Source organism: Poecilia reticulata, chromosome 12, assembly GCF_904066995.2.
Source record: "Poecilia reticulata chromosome 12, P_reticulata-male-v2, whole genome shotgun sequence".
NCBI lineage: Eukaryota > Metazoa > Chordata > Actinopteri > Cyprinodontiformes > Poeciliidae > Poecilia > Poecilia reticulata.
This window is the reverse complement of record NC_088841.1, coordinates 5,074,156-5,094,127: the sequence shown is the minus strand read 5'-3', so window position 1 is coordinate 5,094,127 and position 19,972 is coordinate 5,074,156. Positions and strand designations below refer to the sequence as shown.

Genomic DNA, 19,972 nt, shown 5'->3' with positions numbered 1-19,972 from the left:
CGTTTTGGGTCTGGAGAGTCTTAACGACAGTTTCAGCTTCACAAATGCGTTGAAAGTTATCGCCCGCCAGGCTTTCCGCTGCTACAAGGCGGCCCTGAAAAGAGCCAACTTCGTCCCGGAGTCCGTCCACCGACGCTTGTAGAGGCCGAATCGACTCTTGAATTAATGAGGCCACATCCTCTTTAAAGTTGTTCCGCTGCTTGGATAGTTCTGTGACCAGTTGGGACATGGAAACAGGATCTCCGCATTTACTTTCGCCAGGTGGTTCGATGTCGGTGGAGGCCGCGGCCATTAAGGCTACCTTGCTAGCTAGGCTAGTCGTTCGCCTGGTTGAAGTAGAAAGCTTTTGTTGTTTAGGATTATCGCTAGCCATTATAACGTCGCGAAGGTACAGGAACAATGCTTCTGTCAGTCCGGTGCTTGATAGAAATATATAACTCCGGTTTTAAGGTAATTTAAGGAAAGTTGGCTGGGAGCTCCTTCACCCTGCTTCCTCCTTCTACATCGCCAAACCGGAAGTCCGTGTGAATACAACCTTAAACAGACTTTCAAAGAAACATAGGATATTGTCCTGTTGTATGTTTTGTCTCTGTGAGCATTGCATTGACTTCTTTTGTGTTTTTACATAAACGTCCATCGAATTTCTTTGCTTTATTATTAACCCATTCAGGTCAGCTGATTGTTATACCTTTGTACTAGATTTTAAAGCTTGTTCTCTGAATAGTCTTTGGTAAGTTTCAGTTCCAGATGTTGTTGAAGTCCATTTTGGAGCAATAACTCAGTTATTTGACTTCATCCGTCTGTCAGATTGTTGTTCAGAAGGTTTGACTCATTCTTCTTTGCGACATTGCCCTCTGCTCTCGTGCTTTAACCCAATTTGTCAGCTCTTCACTTCACCCCTCTACTGATTAGCTGGTTCAGATAAAATATCTCTGAACATGCTGTTGTGCATTACAGCCAAACATCTCTGCTGACTGCAGCCTACACAGAAACTTTCTCAGTATTTCCATTAAATAAGAAAAACAATTAAAATCGCACGTGAATACGTTTGTACACGCGATGAGTCATTAAAGTCCAGAAATCCGGGACTGTCCCCTTAGATCAGTGGTCCCCAAACTATGGCCCGCGGGCCGGATCCGGCCCGCCGCCACATTTGGTCCGGCCCTCCGAACAATACCAGAGAGCATTCAGATTTTTTTTCATATATTGTATTTTCCGGTTTATATGTGGATTTTTCTTCAACCACCAGGGTGCTCTTTAGCAGGAAGTGTGTCCTGTAAACTGTAGGTGTTTTGTTTTGCATGGCGCATTGCTGCCATCTGTTGGACTTTTAGGGTACTGCTTGACTTTTATGTTTCTTAATCAGTACGGTTGTTTGCTAGCGGTAGAGCAGATGAACACACGTGTTTGTTATGAACGCCGCATTCCAGGTTTCCCTCAATGAAATATATACTAGTCAGTCCCAGTGACCGTTTCACTAACGGTTTTTGCCCATGTGCTTACTGGGTAAAAATCAATCGAGGAACCCCCCCGCCTCCCTCCAACAATTTCCGGCAGCGCAGGTGATAAACATGTAACACTTTTTCTGTTACAAACTGACTCCGGCCCCCCACCAGAGAAGGGAAAAGTTATGTGGCCCTCACAGCAAAAAGTTTGGGGACCCCTGCCTTAGATGATTCTGTGACTGGATCTTGCCCGGGAACTCGTGAACAGCTGTCGTTCTTCATGTCACATTGAACAGCAGCAGGTTGGAGTTTGATGGATTGCTCTGAAATTTAGTACAGGCAATCATGGCTGTTTTTGGGCTCGCCCTGATTTCTCATGTTGCCCAATCATCAGGTGCAAATTTGAGCTTCTCCAGTACTTTGGTTTGCAGTCCATGCCGACGTCTCTCCAATTGCCAGAGTTAGGAGATATTAACATTCTGTAGTATTTATATTTGCCGATTCTGCAAACAGCCGTCCTCCACGAACCGAACGAGGCGGCTTTTAAAGGTAACTCAATATCTGGAAACCCGTTCAAGACGGACTGAACATCTTTGTTCACTTCCTCCACGGCCGTAGACTAAATCTCCAAAACGGCGCAGAAAATCAACGTCATCGTTCACTACTTCTCACGACTTCCCTTCTGAGAAAGCCCCAACTGAGCAGCTCAGGAAGGCAGTGGCCAGGTTACCAAAAATGCTACTCAACATGACTGGTGTGCTCACTTGCGGTAAACTCCACACAGGACCTGTGGATATTTGTGTTATGAGCTGGAGTCAGGTTTCCAGGCCATGTCAGTCAGGTGAAGCTGGCCTCGGGTCGTCCCTAAAAACCTTTGATCCTTTTCACAACTCCGACTCCTCGCTCCTAAACAAACGTCACCTCCTGCTGCTGCCGACGTATCTCCCAACTACATATCTCTGCTTCTTTCCACCTGAATATAAAGCAAAAAAACCCAAAATAATGACAATAATAATGATGATGTATTAGTCTACGTATCCATCCATGTCGGGGAGAGGTCAGCAAGATGGTGATTTTCTTTATTAAGTCTCGCGTCTGCCTCTGTTGCAGGGCGGTTGTAAAAATAGTCTCAGCTTCTGGAGGATGTATAAAAATAAAAAAATTAAAATAAAAAAAAAACATGCGCCTCTTAGTGTGGGCTTCACCCGGCCTGATTTATTTCCAGAGTTGGGTAAAATGTCATAAACGCCAGGCTTAGAAAAACAGCTTGAGACTGCGCGATGCGGTCGCGTTTGTTATATACATCAGACCTGATTTGTGCTCCTAAAAGTCTGATTTGACATCCTGCTCTGTCGTTCAATTTTCTTTCCAGACAGATAAGGCTTTTGGTTATTTGATGATGATGATTTTTTTTTTTCTCGACATAAATCCTTTCACGTCTGAACACAAGCTGTTTGGGGATTTTTCTGTTCTCGGATCCAAAGGATTCCTGCGTCCTCTCTGCAGCGGCCGCCGCTTCCCGGCGACCTGCTCAGACCTGCAGGCGCTGATTGACAGGCAGGCATCCGAGCAGTGATTAGAACATTTTTTTTTTTTTTTTTGGTTACCGCTGAGCTGCCCAGACAAGGTTTGACCCCTGAACCCTGCCACCACATCTGTTTCAGAGCTCCACAGAGGTGGATGTGTCCTCCTCTTATCGGCAACCTGGAGCTCCTCTCTCTCTCTCTGTCTCTGTCTCTGTCTCTGTCTCTGTCTCTCTCCGTGTGTGTGTTTGCAGGAAAAGGCCTGTGGTCGCTCCTGGCTGCGCTCATTCACCTTCCTGTTTTGTGTGTTTCAGCTTCGGAATGAACCACGATGGCATCGGCAACTCCTGCGGCACCAAGGGCCACGAGATGGCCAAGCTGATGGCCGCCCACATAACGGCCAACACCAATCCGTTCTCCTGGTCCGCCTGCAGCAAAGACTACATCACCAGCTTTCTCGAGTAAGTGGATGATGGTCGCTCCCCCCGTGGGACTGTCTGAGTGGGCTGGCCCTTGCCTGCGTGTGTGTGTGTGCGTTCTGAGCCGAAGAGGAAAAAGGTGCTTGGATGTTTTTCCTGCTTGCTCCCAGATGTCTCGGTTTACAACCTGCTGCCTTCGGCTGCCCCTAGCGTTCCTCGGCGGGTCTCTCTCTTCCCACCCCACTCGCTCACAGACCAGACGTCCTCCTGGACACCCGTGACTTCAAGGCGCTTTTCAAGTTCCGCTGCAAGATCCACTCAAAGGGTTTTCCCCTTTAGAATGTGCACCCTCTGACCACTTTCCTTTCATTTTTATTTAATTCACTCTGTAAATATCAATAGCTTAGGACTGCAACTAACAGTTATTTTAGTCATCAATTATCAGGACGATTAATCGATTGATTGGATTTTGAAATTGGCACATTCTGCGGGTTTTTCATTTGCCCTCTTGAACTTTCCGTGAGATTGATTAATTGATTAACAGATTAATTGATTTCCTTCACTCATTTAGATATGCATAGCTGAGGGCTACAACTATTTATTTCAGTTATTGATTATTCGGACGATTAACTGATTAATCAGATTTTTAAAAATTGACACATTCTGCTGGTTTTTCATTTAACCACTTTAGCCCTTTTTTATTCAACATTAGAAATATAATTAAAGATGCAAATAAATAATAATGTTTAAATAAGAAAATAAAAATTTTATTGCCTAAAGTGTAATAATAGTAGTTTTTGTGAAAGCTTGATCATTGTAGCGTAGATGGAAGATAGGCACCAGCAACCCTCCCGACCCCACTAAGGGACAAGGGTGTAGAGAAAATGGATAGATGGATGGATCACAATAATGAAAATTAGAAAAAGGAACAATAATTAAAAAAAAAAAAAAAATATATATATATATATATATATATATTAGAGATGTGCCGATCAGGTTTTTTCCTACCGATACCGATCCCCCATGAGGGCCGATCACCGATACCGATCACATAATTATTATTTTTTTAGTCATAAGCTCTACCGGTTACATTATGTGGAAAAAGGAACCATGAATTCACCTTAATTTAGGCAAAAACTTTTTAATAACTTTTTCCAAGAAGAAAACTAAACAAAACAGGCATTGTGCAAATTGTACTGCTATCAATAATACTATCTTTAACAGACTGATAACATATGAAGGCTCTGAAGAGGCTAAATAATGCAAAGAGCCAAAATAAAACCTCTCAACATTGCCAAAAAAATTCAAGTATAAATTCAAAGGCAAATACAGGATCCATTACAATAAACAATCCAGAGTTACTGAATGAAAACTTCCTGATAGCATGGCGGCTAGCTGATTACTGCTAGTTCTGAGGGGCTGTTTCTGACTGAGCGAAGTAATTATGCAGAGCATGGAGGAGATCGATTATTTTTTTAGAGTTATCTGTCTCATGTTAGGACAGCAAAAGTTTTAATACGTACGTAAAATGTCTTTTTTTAGGTTAGACGCTGCAGCTTTAAGCAGAGGTTCAGTGTGAGAGTCACTACCAGGTGGAGCAGAAGCGGCTTTCCGTCTGTGAAATATTACTACCTGTAGTGCGTAGCAGCGGTTCAACAGCGAGAACAGAACCAGAGTCTTACATCGCAGCTCGAAGGCTTAAATAATTTTGCGGGTTATTTGTTTAGCTTTCCGACCGTCATGTTAATCCGGGTGAGTGTTTGTAGCTGTGTGCTGCTTTACCTGCTATCTGATCCTCCATATGTCTTTTTAACTGCAGTGAGCCTTGATGTAGCCAAACTCTGTCAAGTATCGCATTGTATTAATGCCATATTAGATTCGTTGTGTTGATGCATTTTGACGTGATTCACCCCATGTGCTTAAATTTTCCGCCGCAACACGCAAACTTCCCCATTCACTCAGTGCGTTATAGTTCCACATCGCTTAGGATTTGTTGCTGCACGTTTGCGCAGAGTGAAGGAAAGAGGAGACCAGCTGCACAGGCAGGCTGCGAAATGAGAAGCAGGTGATCGGTTTGTGTGATCGGCAACAAGAGACCGTGATCGGCGATCACCGATCATACACTTTTTCACGGAAATCGGCCGATTATGATCGGTGGCAGATCGATCGGCACACCTCTAGTGTGTATTTATATATGTGTGTATATTTAGTAAAACTTTACATCTGTCACCTTTTCACATGTAGAGTATTAGCTACTCAACTCTGAATAGTAATTCACATGATAGTGTATAAAAAATACACAACAAAATATCAGATTATTCAATGCCACATAGTTTTATTATTTTCAAATTTCTTTTAAATGCAGTTAAAGATTGTTCTATAAACTGACACCTTTCAGTCCAACGCATCTTTCCATCCTACGTTGTTCTGAATCAAATCTTTTTGGCAAATATCTAACTTTGGCTCATTTTCCCACAGTAACAACTTCCACACTGAAGACCATTGTTACTGGTACCGTGGGTCGCCTTTGCACAGCGCACGTCGTCAACGTAAAAGTATTTTTCTGAAAGCGGATAACGGCTCGAAACGATAGAAACTTTTGTCGTTGGGGAGAATAATCGTCTACTTGAACTCCACCATACCTGGAAATATATGAGCTTGTTTTTAGGCTGCTCTGGGTTTTTACTGCCGTTTCTTTTCAGCGTTTCACAAAAGAGTTGTGTGTGTAAACTCTAATTATCCTCGGTTTCGCTCTCTCAATCGGAGCGTTGGATGTCGCGCAGGCGTCTCTGCCAAGTAAACAACTCTGGCTGAGGTATTGGCCTAGATTCCCCATCTTGCTTGAACAAGAGTTTTTTTTGCTGTTTTGTAGGGATGTTTTATGAATATGCTCACTCACATTTTAGGAGTCATATATTCTCTAAATTTGCCTGCCAGTTTGTTTTAAATCTCCATGATCAGGAAGTCTATTGAACTCAGTTTTAGTGTTGTTTTTTTTTCCTGCATGGTTTTTGGTTGGATGAATCATCCCGCTGGTCCCGGCGCTGCCACCTCTGTAGTGACATGAATGAACCCCGCTGAGCTCATTGATTGTTGACTCTGCTGCTTATTAGAGGATATCTCTGCTTATTCTAATGAATTTGGCCGAGCACAGCAGACAGAAAGCCTTGGCGACTACGTCAGATAGTAGCGGTCATGTTGACGCCGTGATTATTTTCTCTCTCTCTCCACGGAGTCGGCCCAGAGCGCACAGAGAATCTGGGTTTCTCTCATTGATGATTGATTCCTTCGATGGACAAGATGCAGAGTTATTCTCTGGTCTGTTGGTTCTCCTTTCTTGAAAACAATTAAATAAAATTTGGACTGGTTGCGTGTTTTACTTTCTTCTTAGGGACAGAAGCAATAGAATGTATGTAAGCTTTTCCCAGTAAGCAATAAATCCATTATTTGTATCATAAAATAAAATGTGCGCAGTCATTTTCATTTGGTTGTTAAAAAGATGCTTGCATTTAATATTGTTGAATTTTGAGAATCATTTTGATACTACAAAGTAGACAGTTTCTTTTTCCAGTTTTCCCCGTCTAAGCTGAATGATTATTGTTTTTTTAAATGTAATTTTGGATACTGAACATTGTTAAATGTTCTTAAATTTTATGGTCGTTATTATGATTATTATTATATTCGTTTTAAGTGGTTTCAAAAGAACAATATTTTAGTTTATCACTATAAAATTATAGTGATAAACTTTGTCCCAAATTTTTTGCCGGACGACAAACTGCATCAGAAATGATCACGATAAACGATAATATTGTTATCTTGAGACTATTTAAGTATGGTAATGGCATAATAAAATAAAGTTCACCCTCTCAAAGATCATCCATCCATCCATTTTCTGCCTCTTATCCGGGATCGGGCTGCAGGGGCAGCAGCTTCAGAAGGGAGGCCCAGACTTCTCTCTCCCCAGCCACTTCTTCCAGCTCCTCCGGGGGAACCCCAAGGCGTTCCCAGGCCAGTTGAGAGACATAGTCCCTCCAGCCTGTCCTCTCAAAGATCAATGAACTTTAATTACTAACAAACACTTGCCAATGGAGCTGGAAAACATTTTGAATATCTAAAAAAACCCGAAACAAACAAAACAGGATATAAAACGGAAACTGAAGTTTCCGAGAATAAAATTCCCCTGGAAACCAACGCACCAGACTTTTTTTCTCCAGAATTTGGTAGAAAGAGGTAGAAACACGAGAAAAACAACCAGTCCTGCAAAGGGAAATGATCACCCTTTTGATTCTCCTTTCATTTTCAGACACTCAGAGCCTTAGAAACCGTTTCAAACATCGCCACTGCTTTCTCCCCGAGCTGCCCGCTGTTCTCCTCGGTCTCCATGACGCCGTTTGTTCATGTAACTCATACAGAGGTTTAAGTCCCACTCAGGTGTGAGCGCACAACTTTGAACCCACTCCACATCTTTCTCTCTCAGCCTGTGTTGCCATTTTATTGGCTCCTCCATGGATACGGTCCAAGCAGAGACATACACAGTATCATATCAAAGAGCCGTGTAATCAGAGAGTGCCGGTCAGTTCCTTCCTGCTGCCTCCGGTGGAACGTTGCTGTTTGTGCGTCTCTTCCCTTTGATTATTAGGCGTCGGTGTGTAATATCGACATTAATGACATATTATTTTGGACCTCTGACAAGCGTCCCGCCGCGGTGGTTTGATAGTTAAAGCACATGAGTCAAGCGGCAGCAGGCGAGGTGTGCTGGGTCCCGGCTGCAGCGAAAGGCTCCTTCGTGTTGGAAACAGTCCTAATGTAGGTTTGTCTTTTCGACAGCTCAGGTCGGGGAACGTGTCTGGACAACGAGCCTCCAAAACAAGATTTCCTGTATCCGACCGTGGCCCCGGGGCAGGTGTACGACGCCGATGAGCAGTGTCGCTTCCAGTACGGAACCTCCTCGCGTCAATGCAAGTATGGGGTAAGAATGCAGCGTCTGACACGATGCAGTAATGCTTTGAGAATAATAATTTTAAAACATCTAAACATTTCCCTCCTCCTGACCCTCCAGAATATCACTTTTATGTTAAAACACCAATTATAGTTATGGTTATTTTTGTAGAGCAAAAAATGTTGCCATAACATCTCGGTGCTGATTCTACACAAGCATTTTATCCCTTATTCTTAGCTAAATTACCATTCATTAAGCTAAAATGAACAGTAAGGGGTTGGTGTAAAAATAAGTTTATTCTTCTACCCGCTCATTTGAGCGTGTAAATATACTTCACTGCTGCTCTTCTTTTGCTTGCTTTTGTTTTAAATGTAATTACTTTTTGTATATAACTTCCAGTTTTTTTTTATTACACTACATCCAAAAAGTCAAACTCAACTCAGCTTGACAATAAAACATTTAACAGATCCATGTTGGTTTTGTTTATGTTGTGGTAACGGCAGCAAAATTAAAACTGTTGGGAAACTGTCAGGCATTAGACAATCGATTACATTTTAGGTTCCAGTAAACTATAGAAATGACACGTCAATGGCTGTAATATATGATCCTTGCTTGTACAAGTCACGGGTGACTAACCCAGGAATGCTTGTTGACAACATATCCAATGCTATCGCTAGCCTAGCCATGCTAATGGCCAGCAGAGGAAGCAGGAGGTAATCAGAGGAAGTGGGTGACCAGACAAGGCATGCTAGCTGCTAGCCTGTGCACATGAGTAATCTCCTTCTTATTCAACTGGCGAATAAGAAGGTTGCTTAGTTACCGATACTAAGCAACAGGTAACTATTCAATCACATAGATGAATATGTGATTGGATGTAGCCTCCTGTGACAACAAAGTAGCTACCGCTGGCTAAGCAGTAGTTTAAATTTCAGAGCTTGTATGGCACGAAATTTAACAGGCTACATAACTTAAAACGTATAAAATAAACTATTTTATACACGCTAACAGTAAGATTTTTGCAATATGTTGGTGTAGACCCTCAGTAATCCAGGAAATAAAAAGTCTTGACAGTTTTAAATGAAGGCAGCTGGACTTCTTTGAAGATCTTTCTCCTCTCATCCAGGATGACTTTTCCAGTTCTGTAACTTGAGTTGGAAGAAACCATCACACACCAATGACCTCATGATACAGGCTCCTGTCTAGTCTTATGATTGTGTCATTACAAATTTTCATAATAAGGTTTCAAATGAACTAAAGATAAAGCCTGGAAAACAGTTCATTTAAGAAATGAAAACACGAGTTAAATACTGGTTAAGATCTTAAAGATAATTAAATAACGACACTGAATGATCACACATGGAGTCAAATATCACAATTATGCAAAAATAGATTATTGCAAAAGATACAATAAATAAGCTATGGTAATAGTTATAAAGGACTTTATATTTATTTACATGAAGCATTAACTTCTTTGCACTTCAAATATTTTTTCTACATCAGTTCTAGCCATCGATACCAGGAAACATTTAGAAAAAACTAACAGATTGGTATCAGTACAGGAAATAAGGAAACTAAAGTTCCAGACACATCAGTAATATGAATGAGAAACAAAAGTGGTCCCAAATGGCTCCCTGCGGACTCCACATCTTATTTAAGCAGGGATGGATTTCATCCACCAATCCTAACAAACTGGGGTCAATTGTTAAACAGCCATTTGAAAATGTTCCTACAAATCCAGAAGGTTAGCAGATTTAACATTGAAAGTGTGGGAAATAAATGTGTCTAATAATTATTTTTATTTGTTTTCAAGGCTGTAAAAGTTACTAAATAATTAAACTCTCAGTCCACCTTCTGTATGACTTTGAAACGGGCAGTCAAAAACCAAGAGCAACTTCATGGCAAAATGTGAAGACTTTTCAACAAGTGGACCCAGATTGCTGGTCATTACATAAATATTTTTGGCACAAACCAGGGAAAAAAAGTCAACTAATCTCCACTAAACAGGGATTTGCTAAGAACATGAGAGATTATCTGGGTTATTTCATTTTATTGAAAGAAATATCTGACAGCATATTACGACAGACTCCAAATGACGTCCCGTTATTTTCCTCTAAGCTCATAATTGTGGTTTTAGATCAGGATGACAGACACGCAGTTATGGAGACGATCCACAGCTAGACTGGAGGTTTATTATGGAAATCAAATTATAATGGATCAAACACTGTGGATCAAACACCAACTATTAACTGTTTTTTTATTGTTCTTATACTATTATATTACCCGATACCTGGTAGTTTACATCTTGCCCATATATGCATAAATAAATGTGCAGAGTCATTTTATGGTTGCAGTATTTCACTGGTAAAAGATGTTGCCTAACACTTCATTCCTCTGGCTCAGTGTGTGAAATAATAGGGAAAAAAATGATTTGCAGGGTTAAAGATGGAGAAAAAGGCAAAATTACATCCAGAAATCTGCACTACGTTCATTAATCTTCTGCGTAAAAAATGTACTGCCACGCGTGGATAAATAAAGCAGAGTTGCTTAAATGAAGAATGATAAAGTGAGGCCCGTCAGTATTTCATATTTTATTAGCAAAGAAAGAAAAAGGTAAATTTAGCTCTAAATAAGCAAAGAGATACTTTTTTTACAGTTTCTCTTTTTTTTTTTTTTGTTGGGAACTTTCTTCTACAAAGTTTTTTTTTCTTTTAGCCTATAAATTACAGAGGTGTGGGAATGAGCTGTTTGTGCGTTGTCACACATAACTCAGACGTGTAAGATTTAACGGAACGAAAACCCGCTTGGCTGTCTTCTTCGTTTTGTTTGGGATTCAAACAAACATGATCTCATGAAACTGTGTAATAAAAAACAGCAGCCTGACATCTGCCCAGTATCATCCTAGCACATTTTAATTATGTGTGCTTTACTTTTTGTTCCCTTTAAATTATTGTGCAAGTTGGAGGTCAGAGGAAGGAAAATAACACTGTGGCGTGTTTGCTTTATGTCGATGGACGGCAGAATATCGCTGTAGCCTGTCCCATTGTCACAATGAAATAAAAATAATTTGATGTATGTTTTGTAAATAATAACAGCCCCGGCATATAAGACTAAATTTATGTGTTGATTTGAATCATTATTGCCTACAGTTTTTAAAGAGATGCCAAGGAAGTACTGGAGACGATCCTGCATCCTTGCTACTTTGATAAGATTTTAAAAATAATTAGAAAATTAGCAGCCAAATATTTAAGATGGATATCTCAGGAGTTGATGTCTCAGCGGTTTCACCCCAAGGTCAGACCAAGTGATATTCGAGACTGACAATGCTAACGTTTAGCTGTGATGCATGTAATTCACCAGTTGGGCGTTATGACACTTACTGGAAGTCACCTGCACTGCCAGTAACCGTCCTCCACTGCGATGAGAGAAGTGCCAAAGAGAGGCAGCCTTTAATGTTAATTCAGCATTTGGGGGCGTGGCCATCACGGACTGGATTGAATGAATGGCTTCGTTCACTTCTTCTGCCGCCATCGCTAAAACTACAGGCAGACTACAATTCTAAATCAGCGAAGAAAGGCAATCATGACCTCTCCTTCTGTTGACTGATTGACCCGGTTGAAATTCTACCAGAGACAATCCAAATCAATGGGAGAAATTCCAGAACATCCTGTGAAAAGAGATTAAAGTTGAGCGGAATTGTGTCGGAAGGCAGTGGCCAGACTAGCCTGTACCTGTAGATTGAAATTTAAAGAACATGAAATATTTAATTTCTTTGAGGCTAGCTAGAACCGGCTTGATCGGCATGCCCAGTAGGGTGCATACATGAAAGGAAATAAAGGTTTGTTAAAATCTACCACAATGAAAAAGCAAACCTTTCTTGAGCTGAAGAATTAAGAGGCAGTACATTACTTTGTGTTTTTGGTATTTTGGTGGGGAATTGCCCAACGAAGTTTGGAAACACTGGTGCAGACCAACACGGCTGCAATATTTCACTGAGTATGGGCTTTAGAGGCTTTAACTAAACGCATCCATGTTGATGACTGAGCACCGGGGGATCGTCACGGACTTTAAATCTCAGCTTGAGACTGCGTCAAAGGTGGGAAAAGCATTACAGTCGTCAAGAGAGGATGTTTGGGTCTTTTTACAGCAGTAATTTAGCTTCGTGGATCCGTCTCATCGTTGAGTCGCACTGGAAGCTTACCGGCATAGATGGGAGATCTTCCCAAGTGCAGTGGAAACTTAAACCTTTAAAATAAAACAAACAGCATTTGATGGCTGTATTAGAAAAGTCTTTTTTTATCGTCAGGTTGTCGTCAGCTAGCATAAATCCGTCCTAGCGCTCATCCCCATTCTTTGAGGTCTGGACAGCTTGACCTTTAAGTGTGGCTGATGATGGTGAACGGAGCAGCGCAGTGGCTTATTGAAAGCAGCTGGCAGAAGGGGAGAACTTGCAACCTGAGAGTGTCAGTTTGCTGCTTTATTTAATATGAACAGGCTCAGGGAGCTGCGGGCGTATTTACTGACCCCAGGGCTCAGGATCTATGCTTCGAGCCGTAACTCTTTCATTTGCCCGCTTACAACTGTCCTGTAAAAAAGCCTTTGAAGTCAAGAGATAGGGGGCAATCCAGTTTGGCTTAATGGGAAATCTAACGCAGGGTTGAACAGGGCTGTTCTGGTAGCACGGATGATCCGTTTATGCCGTTATTCATTTGGGGGGGCAGCTTGGTACTGCCTCCTTTTCTGCGGAAATCCAAATATACGGGTTCTAGGAGCGAGGCTTCAGAACTACTCAGCAGAACCGGCCCAAGGCATATGAGAGCGAAGCGGCTGCTCACTTCTTAGGGATCCCACACCACAAGGGTGATGGCTTTATCCTACACACAGAACGTTGCCGTAGCAACTGACTGACAACAGCTTCACTAGTGTATCAGGATTCAACACCAAAACATGCTAATTAAACCACACAAGCACAGAGCATTCAGTCTGTTACAGTATTATGCTTTCAAGCTCTTGAGCTTATTTTGCAATTATTAATAAATGACCGTCTGAACACAGTGGTGGTTGATCAGCTAATTAAACCCTTGCTTTACTGATGATCTGTCACAGTTGGTGTGTGAGTTGCCTTTTCTTTTTTAACTGAATCGAAACACACCAATCTGCAGCACATCTACATGTTAAATTATCAAGTCAAGCTAGCATAGCTGACCTACTTCGCTCACTCTCACTAATTTTTAAATTCAAACTTTTTATGCAATGAAATCTAGTTGTCATAGTGTTCACGGTTAGCAGCAAAGAACTGCGTCCCTTTTTCTTTTGTATGTGACACGTGCATTTAAGATTTAACGTTAGTTATGTTGACAACTTCACAGCTAAAACCAATGGCTGTCAACGTGACGTCGCATTAGAATGTGACATTTAAGAATGTCACTTTGAAATGTTTAAAAATGTTTTAGTATTATATATATATATATATAATATTATATATATATATATATATAAATTCCCTTCTCACCCTCCGCGGGTGGTCTGTTTCATCCTCTGAGCTCGGGTCCTCTACCAGAGGCCTGGGAACTTGAGGGTTCTGCGCAGTATCTTGGCTGTGCCTAGAACTGCACATTTCTGGACTGAGATGTCTGATGTTGTTCCTGGGATCTGTTTGAGCCACTGCTCCAGTTTGGGGGTGACTGCCCCGAGGGCCCCGATGACCACAGGCACCACTGTGGTCTTCACCTTCCAGGTCTTTTCCAGTTCCTCCCTGAGGCCCTGGTATTTCTCCAATTTCTCATGCTCCTTTTTCCTGATGTTGTAGTCACTTGGTATTGCTACATCCACCACAACAGCTTTCCTCTGTTCTTTATCCACCACCACAATGTCCGGTTGGTTCGCCATTACCATATATATATATATATGTGTGTATATATATATATGTTTCTTTAAATAAAAATGTTATTTAAAAAAATGAGTTTTTTTAAGTAACATTGGATGATACCATGGAAAAACTATTTCTCTGTTTTTATAGTTGGTAGACATAACAGATGAATCTCTTCCTGCTGTTGGGATCTGCTACAGTTCAGGAAATGTTAGACGTCAAACTTGTCAACTTGTTCACTGTAAATGTAATGTTTATCAGCAGATGTTACTTTCAAAATAATTAAAATAATACGGCACACTTTAATACCACTCATTTCTGCGAATCATAACAGGTATGTTTACACACATAGAGTTGCGTATGAATGATTAAGCATCAGGTGTTGACATTTGGCACAGGGGCCCCAAATGAAAATCTGTGTAGGGCCCAGAAAAGCTTAGTCTGGCCCTGCCGCTCAGTAATGCTGCAGATGTCTGTCAGGGCTTGGAACTTGTCTTTATCTTAGACTTGGGAGGCCCGTTGCTCACCCATGGTTTCCCTTAATGAGGCGCCAAAATGGGGATTTCTTGAACTGTGTCACGCTCCCATGTGGTTCTGAGGCAAATGCGGAAAAAAGGAACAAAAATGTTAGTCATGCTGTTGATCCAGCTGACTCTTCATTTCTCATAAAAGCACATTAAGAGCACTGGATGACCCTTGGCTTATTGCTTAAGATGCACTGTGATCTAAAGCATATGGCCTCTTGATGTCAGAAGACGAGACGTGGTCTCAACTCTCTCGCTTTCTGATTTCATCTCAAATAATGTCGATTTATAGATGAATTTCTGTCATTTGTCTTCTTTTTTGCTGATCTCACAGCTGCCAGGCAGCAGAAGAAAAACACCAAGAGGAAAACCACAAAAATCCAATGATAAATCATCCTCACTCTTTTCCCAACAGTTCGCCCCCCGCAGCCCCCCTGTCTGCCGATGTGATTTATTCTGACCAACTTGCTTTTTGCCTTCTTTCCTAGGAAGTGTGTAGAGAGCTCTGGTGCCTTAGCAAAAGCAACCGCTGTGTAACTAATAGTATCCCGGCTGCAGAGGGGACTCTGTGCCAGACTGGCAGCATAGAGAAAGGGGTAAGTCAGCACATGGTTGTTTTTTCTTGGCATATAAAGATTATTGCTAACAAACCAAAGGAACTCCTCTCCCAACTATTCCACAGTTTCTTTTCACAACAAATCACCCACAGATAACGACTGGTTAGAACATGGTTTCTCAACCTTTTTTGGGCCAGCGCCCCCTAGCCTTTATCCAGGTCCCTCACCGCCCCCACCAAAGAATTTGCAGGCTACTTTGCACTGACTATTATTTTATCATTAATATTACTATCACAATTGTAAATGTTTTGATTTTTATGCTTGTTTCTGTATTTATCATCAAAAATTATTTCCCAGAGAACAAAAAAGTCATGGGAATAGAAATAATTTTCACAGGTGTCTACGAAAAATGCAATGAACATTCAACTTAATTTGTAGGCCTAACAGCAGCCAATCAGAGTGGAAACAATATTCTTATTCTTGCCATTTTCTAGTTGTTAAATATTCCACAAAATGACCAGATAAAAGATGTTCAACATGCCAGTTTAAACTTTGATCTATTTGCAAAACGACTGAGCTCTGCAACATTAAAACATGGATAGAACTGTAACTACATTAATCATACTCTCTTCAGTGTTTCTGTCGTTTCTGGTGGTGCAGCTCTGTGCTGCCTTCAGGAGAATGGGACATCAGAGTATCATCCATAAAATTTCACCCACATGGCATTTATTGTGCAAACCAGAGCTTTCAGTGGAAAAACAAAAGTTCCAGGTCCTTTTAATGCCATACAAATATGAGACAGAAACATGGATTATATCTTTATATAGACCTATTGATTATAGATTAATAGTTTTACTGGACAGAAATTACAAAGAACAAATCTGGTTCTTAATCAAATCCTAATGAGTCAAATTGAAAGTGTCATGGAGTCATCAGCCTCATGACATTAACACTGACATGAAAAATAATATTGAAGAAATAAATATATCAAATCTAATTAAAAACATAAATAAGTGATCAGTTCTTTACTGTTATGGTCTGTAAGATATATTTATTCTCAGTACTAGATATGGTCTCAACAAACCCATGGCACTTCCATGATATTGTTTTACCTTTTATCTGGAAATAGTGTCTGTTTATTCTTGCCATACAGTCCTCTGTATTTATTTAATTTTCTTAGTTTATTCTTGCATTTTGTTCTTCATTCATTTCCATTTAGTTTCATTTGATTAGTATTATCCTCTCTTGGTTTATTGCTATGTCCACTTTAGTTTCTTTCCTGTTGCTAGATTTATTTTATCGTTTATTGATCACCTGCTGCGCCGCCTAATCGTCATGTGTTTCACATCATGTGTTGATTTTTCACTGTTCAGCGTCGGATTCTCTGTTTTTATGCCATAATTCACATCTAGTTCGTCGCTCCGTTTTATGTCCCGCTTCTCCTGTTTCAGAGTTTTGCGCAATGTGCGCGTTTTTTTTTTTTTTTAACCCCTAAGGTGCAGGGCGTATCGATGGGGAAAAGGCAGACTGACATAAACCTTTTAAAACAACGGAAACAATTTCGGTATTCTGATTATTGAAATTTAAAAGTGCTGTGGTTTTATCACCCCCGTTTCATACCGGACCACTTACAGCACCGGTGTTAACGCTATAAAATGAACGCTCGTGGTATCACCCATGGAGGAATTTCTTTATTTAAATGGGTTAATTTTTCAGAGGGATACAAAGTGAGATCGTGATTTTAGTAATTACATGTTTATAAGAGCGATTTTCTGTTGTCCTTCCATGGAAGCGGGCAGCTTCAAACGGAAATAAAACACTTTTTATTATAAGTTGCTGCTTTGACATGATCACAGAACTGCCAAAACATATGCACAAAAATACCAGACAAAGTGAATCACAGCAACGTCATCAGTCGGTGTAACACTGAACTGATGCTGTGAAGCTACCAGTAGCACGAGCGGAGCTGCGCCAAAAAGCTAACAGAAGCTACTAACACTGAATAGAAGAAGAGCTGCTATCGATACCGTTGCAGACAAGCATGTTTTAATGTTACACAATACAATTTTACCAAGTTGCTCAAAGTCTAAACTGGCATTGTTGTGCACTTGTAAAGTTTACCTTCGACCAAATGCCCCCCAAAGGCATCCCAGCCCCCCCCCCTTTTTTAAAAATTTCTCCCAGCGCCCCTGCCGTCCTCTGAACGCCAGGGGGGCGGTACCGCCCATGTTGAGTACCACTAGGTTAGAAGATTGAACCTCATCTTAAACCAGGGATGTCCAAAGTGTGGCCAGGGGGCCATTTGCGGCCCTCTGGATGATTTTGTTTGGCCCCTTGGCCCACAATTTAAGAATTAGAGATTTTTACATCCAAGTAAAATTTTCTTAAACATTTATTTAGGTACAAAACAAAGATTTAAGAGTTTCTGTTTTATTCCATTTTGCCAATTCCAACAAGCACCGCTCAACCTTTATCAAAAGTAGAGAGAGAAAAAAAGAGAAAAGATGAGGACAATAAAACCCCATAAAGTTTTGGATAATATTTACTTATTGTTAAATACAGCAACTATGTAAGACCCAGTTTTTATAAAATGTGCTTACTTTTGGTTTATTAAGATAAAGTATATTTAATATGTTATTGAAGAGATAAAAACAAGGAATGACTTCAGCTCAGATGTTGAAAATCTGATGAAAAAAAGAATTAAAAATCCACTTTTAGTGTTTAGACAGATAAAGTTAAGGTTTCATATATCCAAAGCTGTATTAAAGTCAGTGTGGAATCTTCCAGCTCAGATTTGGTTTTTCTAATATGATCAAATGCAATCCAGACTCATGAAAAAACTGAAAACAGTCCTTTAGCTTTGCACCACTTGGAAACTGCAGACAGCTAATGGTTAACCAGTCGAGGAATTAGTTTGTGTTTTGTTTTCCATTGTGTCACAGCATCCTTAAAGCCGTAATACCTAAAGCTAGCTTCACAGTTGATGCATCTGAGCTGGCAAAAAAAAGACACTGTTCACCTCCTCACCTGTGGTGGCGCTGCACCAAGAACCACAGAAGGAAACGATATGAAAACCTCTAAAGAAGATTTCATTCTTCGCAAAATGTAAACAAAAATGGAGTGGCATTAGTTTTTTAGCTGTTGTAGGATTTCTCTTTTGTCTTTAGCTAAAGACTGTGATCAATTTCTCCTGCTAGTGGTTCACTCAGGCATTTGTTTTGGATGAATTTTACCCAGAATGCCTTGTGCTATAGTCAGCTTCCTGCTTTTGGAGCAGGAAAAGCTGCTCCTGTTCGCGTGGTGTTCACATGTCCATTTGAACCGCACCAGAGTTCACTTCAGCTGAGCCGAGATTTGTAGACTGACCAAAGTTTGTTTCTTTACGCATTCACGTTGGCTACGTTTTAAAACCATCTAATATTTTCCTACACTTAGGCCTGTCACGATAACAAATTTTGCTAGACGATTAATTGTCTAAAAAATTATTGCGATAAATGATGACCTTTTGACACTGATTTAATGGAAATACTAATAATGCATGCGATTTCCTGATAGATACACCTTATTTTCAAAAGAACACATAACACTGGAAAATAAACTAAATAAAACAACCAAAAACAAAAATAAAATGGATTCTTAGTCTCCATTAACAAAAACTTACTTGAATAAAAACTAGACAACATAAAGCTGAAGTGGAAATAAATACTGCATTATATATATATATATATATATATAATATAATAATATATATAATATAATATATAATAATATATATATATATATATAATATACTGCTCAAAAAATAAAGGGAACGCTTAAGTGTTCACTTAAGTGTTTAAGTGTTCCCTTTTTTTTTGAGCAGTATATATATATATATATATATATGTGTATATATATATATATATATATATATATATATATATATATATATATGTTTCTTTAAATAAAAATGTTATTTAAAAAAATGAGTTTTTTTAAGTAACATTGGATGATACCATGGAAAAACTATTTCTCTGTTTTTATAGTTGGTAGACATAACAGATGAATCTCTTCCTGCTGTTGGGATCTGCTACAGTTCAGGAAATGTTAGACGTCAAACTTGTCAACTTGTTCACTGTAAATGTAATGTTTATCAGCAGATGTTACTTTCAAAATAATTAAAATAATACGGCACACTTTAATACCACTCATTTCTGCGAATCATAACAGGTATGTTTACACACATAGAGTTGCGTATGAATGATTAAGCATCAGGTGTTGACATTTTGGCACAGGGGCCCCAAATGAAAATCTGTGTAGGGCCCCAGAAAAGCTTAGTCTGGCCCTGCCGCTCAGTAATGCTGCAGATGTCTGTCAGGGCTTGGAACTTGTCTTTATCTTAGACTTGGGAGGCCCGTTGCTCACCCATGGTTTCCCTTAATGAGGCGCCAAAATGGGGATTTCTTGAACTGATGTCACGCTCCCATGTGGTTCTGAGGCAAATGCGGAAAAAAAGGAACAAAAATGTTAGTCATGCTGTTGATCCAGCTGACTCTTCATTTCTCATAAAAGCACATTAAGAGCACTGGATGACCCTTGGCTTATTGCTTAAGATGCACTGTGATCTAAAGCATATGGCCTCTTGATGTCAGAAGACGAGACATGGTCTCAACTCCTCTCGCTTTCTGATTTCATCTCAAATAATGTCGATTTATAGATG

At 40.2% G+C, this 19,972-nt stretch overlaps 1 protein-coding gene across 1 annotated transcript in view; it reads left to right on the top strand.

Annotated features, from left to right (window-relative positions):
- Window positions 1-3,085: 3,085 nt before the first annotated feature.
- adamts6 (ADAM metallopeptidase with thrombospondin type 1 motif, 6) overlaps window positions 3,086-19,972 on the top strand; it is a gene marked incomplete at its 5' end in the record, with an annotated part of 66,963 nt that continues 50,076 nt past the window's right edge. The window contains 3 exons of the mRNA XM_081613425.1: window positions 3,086-3,429; window positions 8,215-8,356; window positions 15,205-15,312. Of these exons, the coding sequence (XP_081469551.1) occupies window positions 3,086-3,429; window positions 8,215-8,356; window positions 15,205-15,312 (594 nt within the window). The remainder of the gene's footprint in view (window positions 3,430-8,214; window positions 8,357-15,204; window positions 15,313-19,972) is intronic.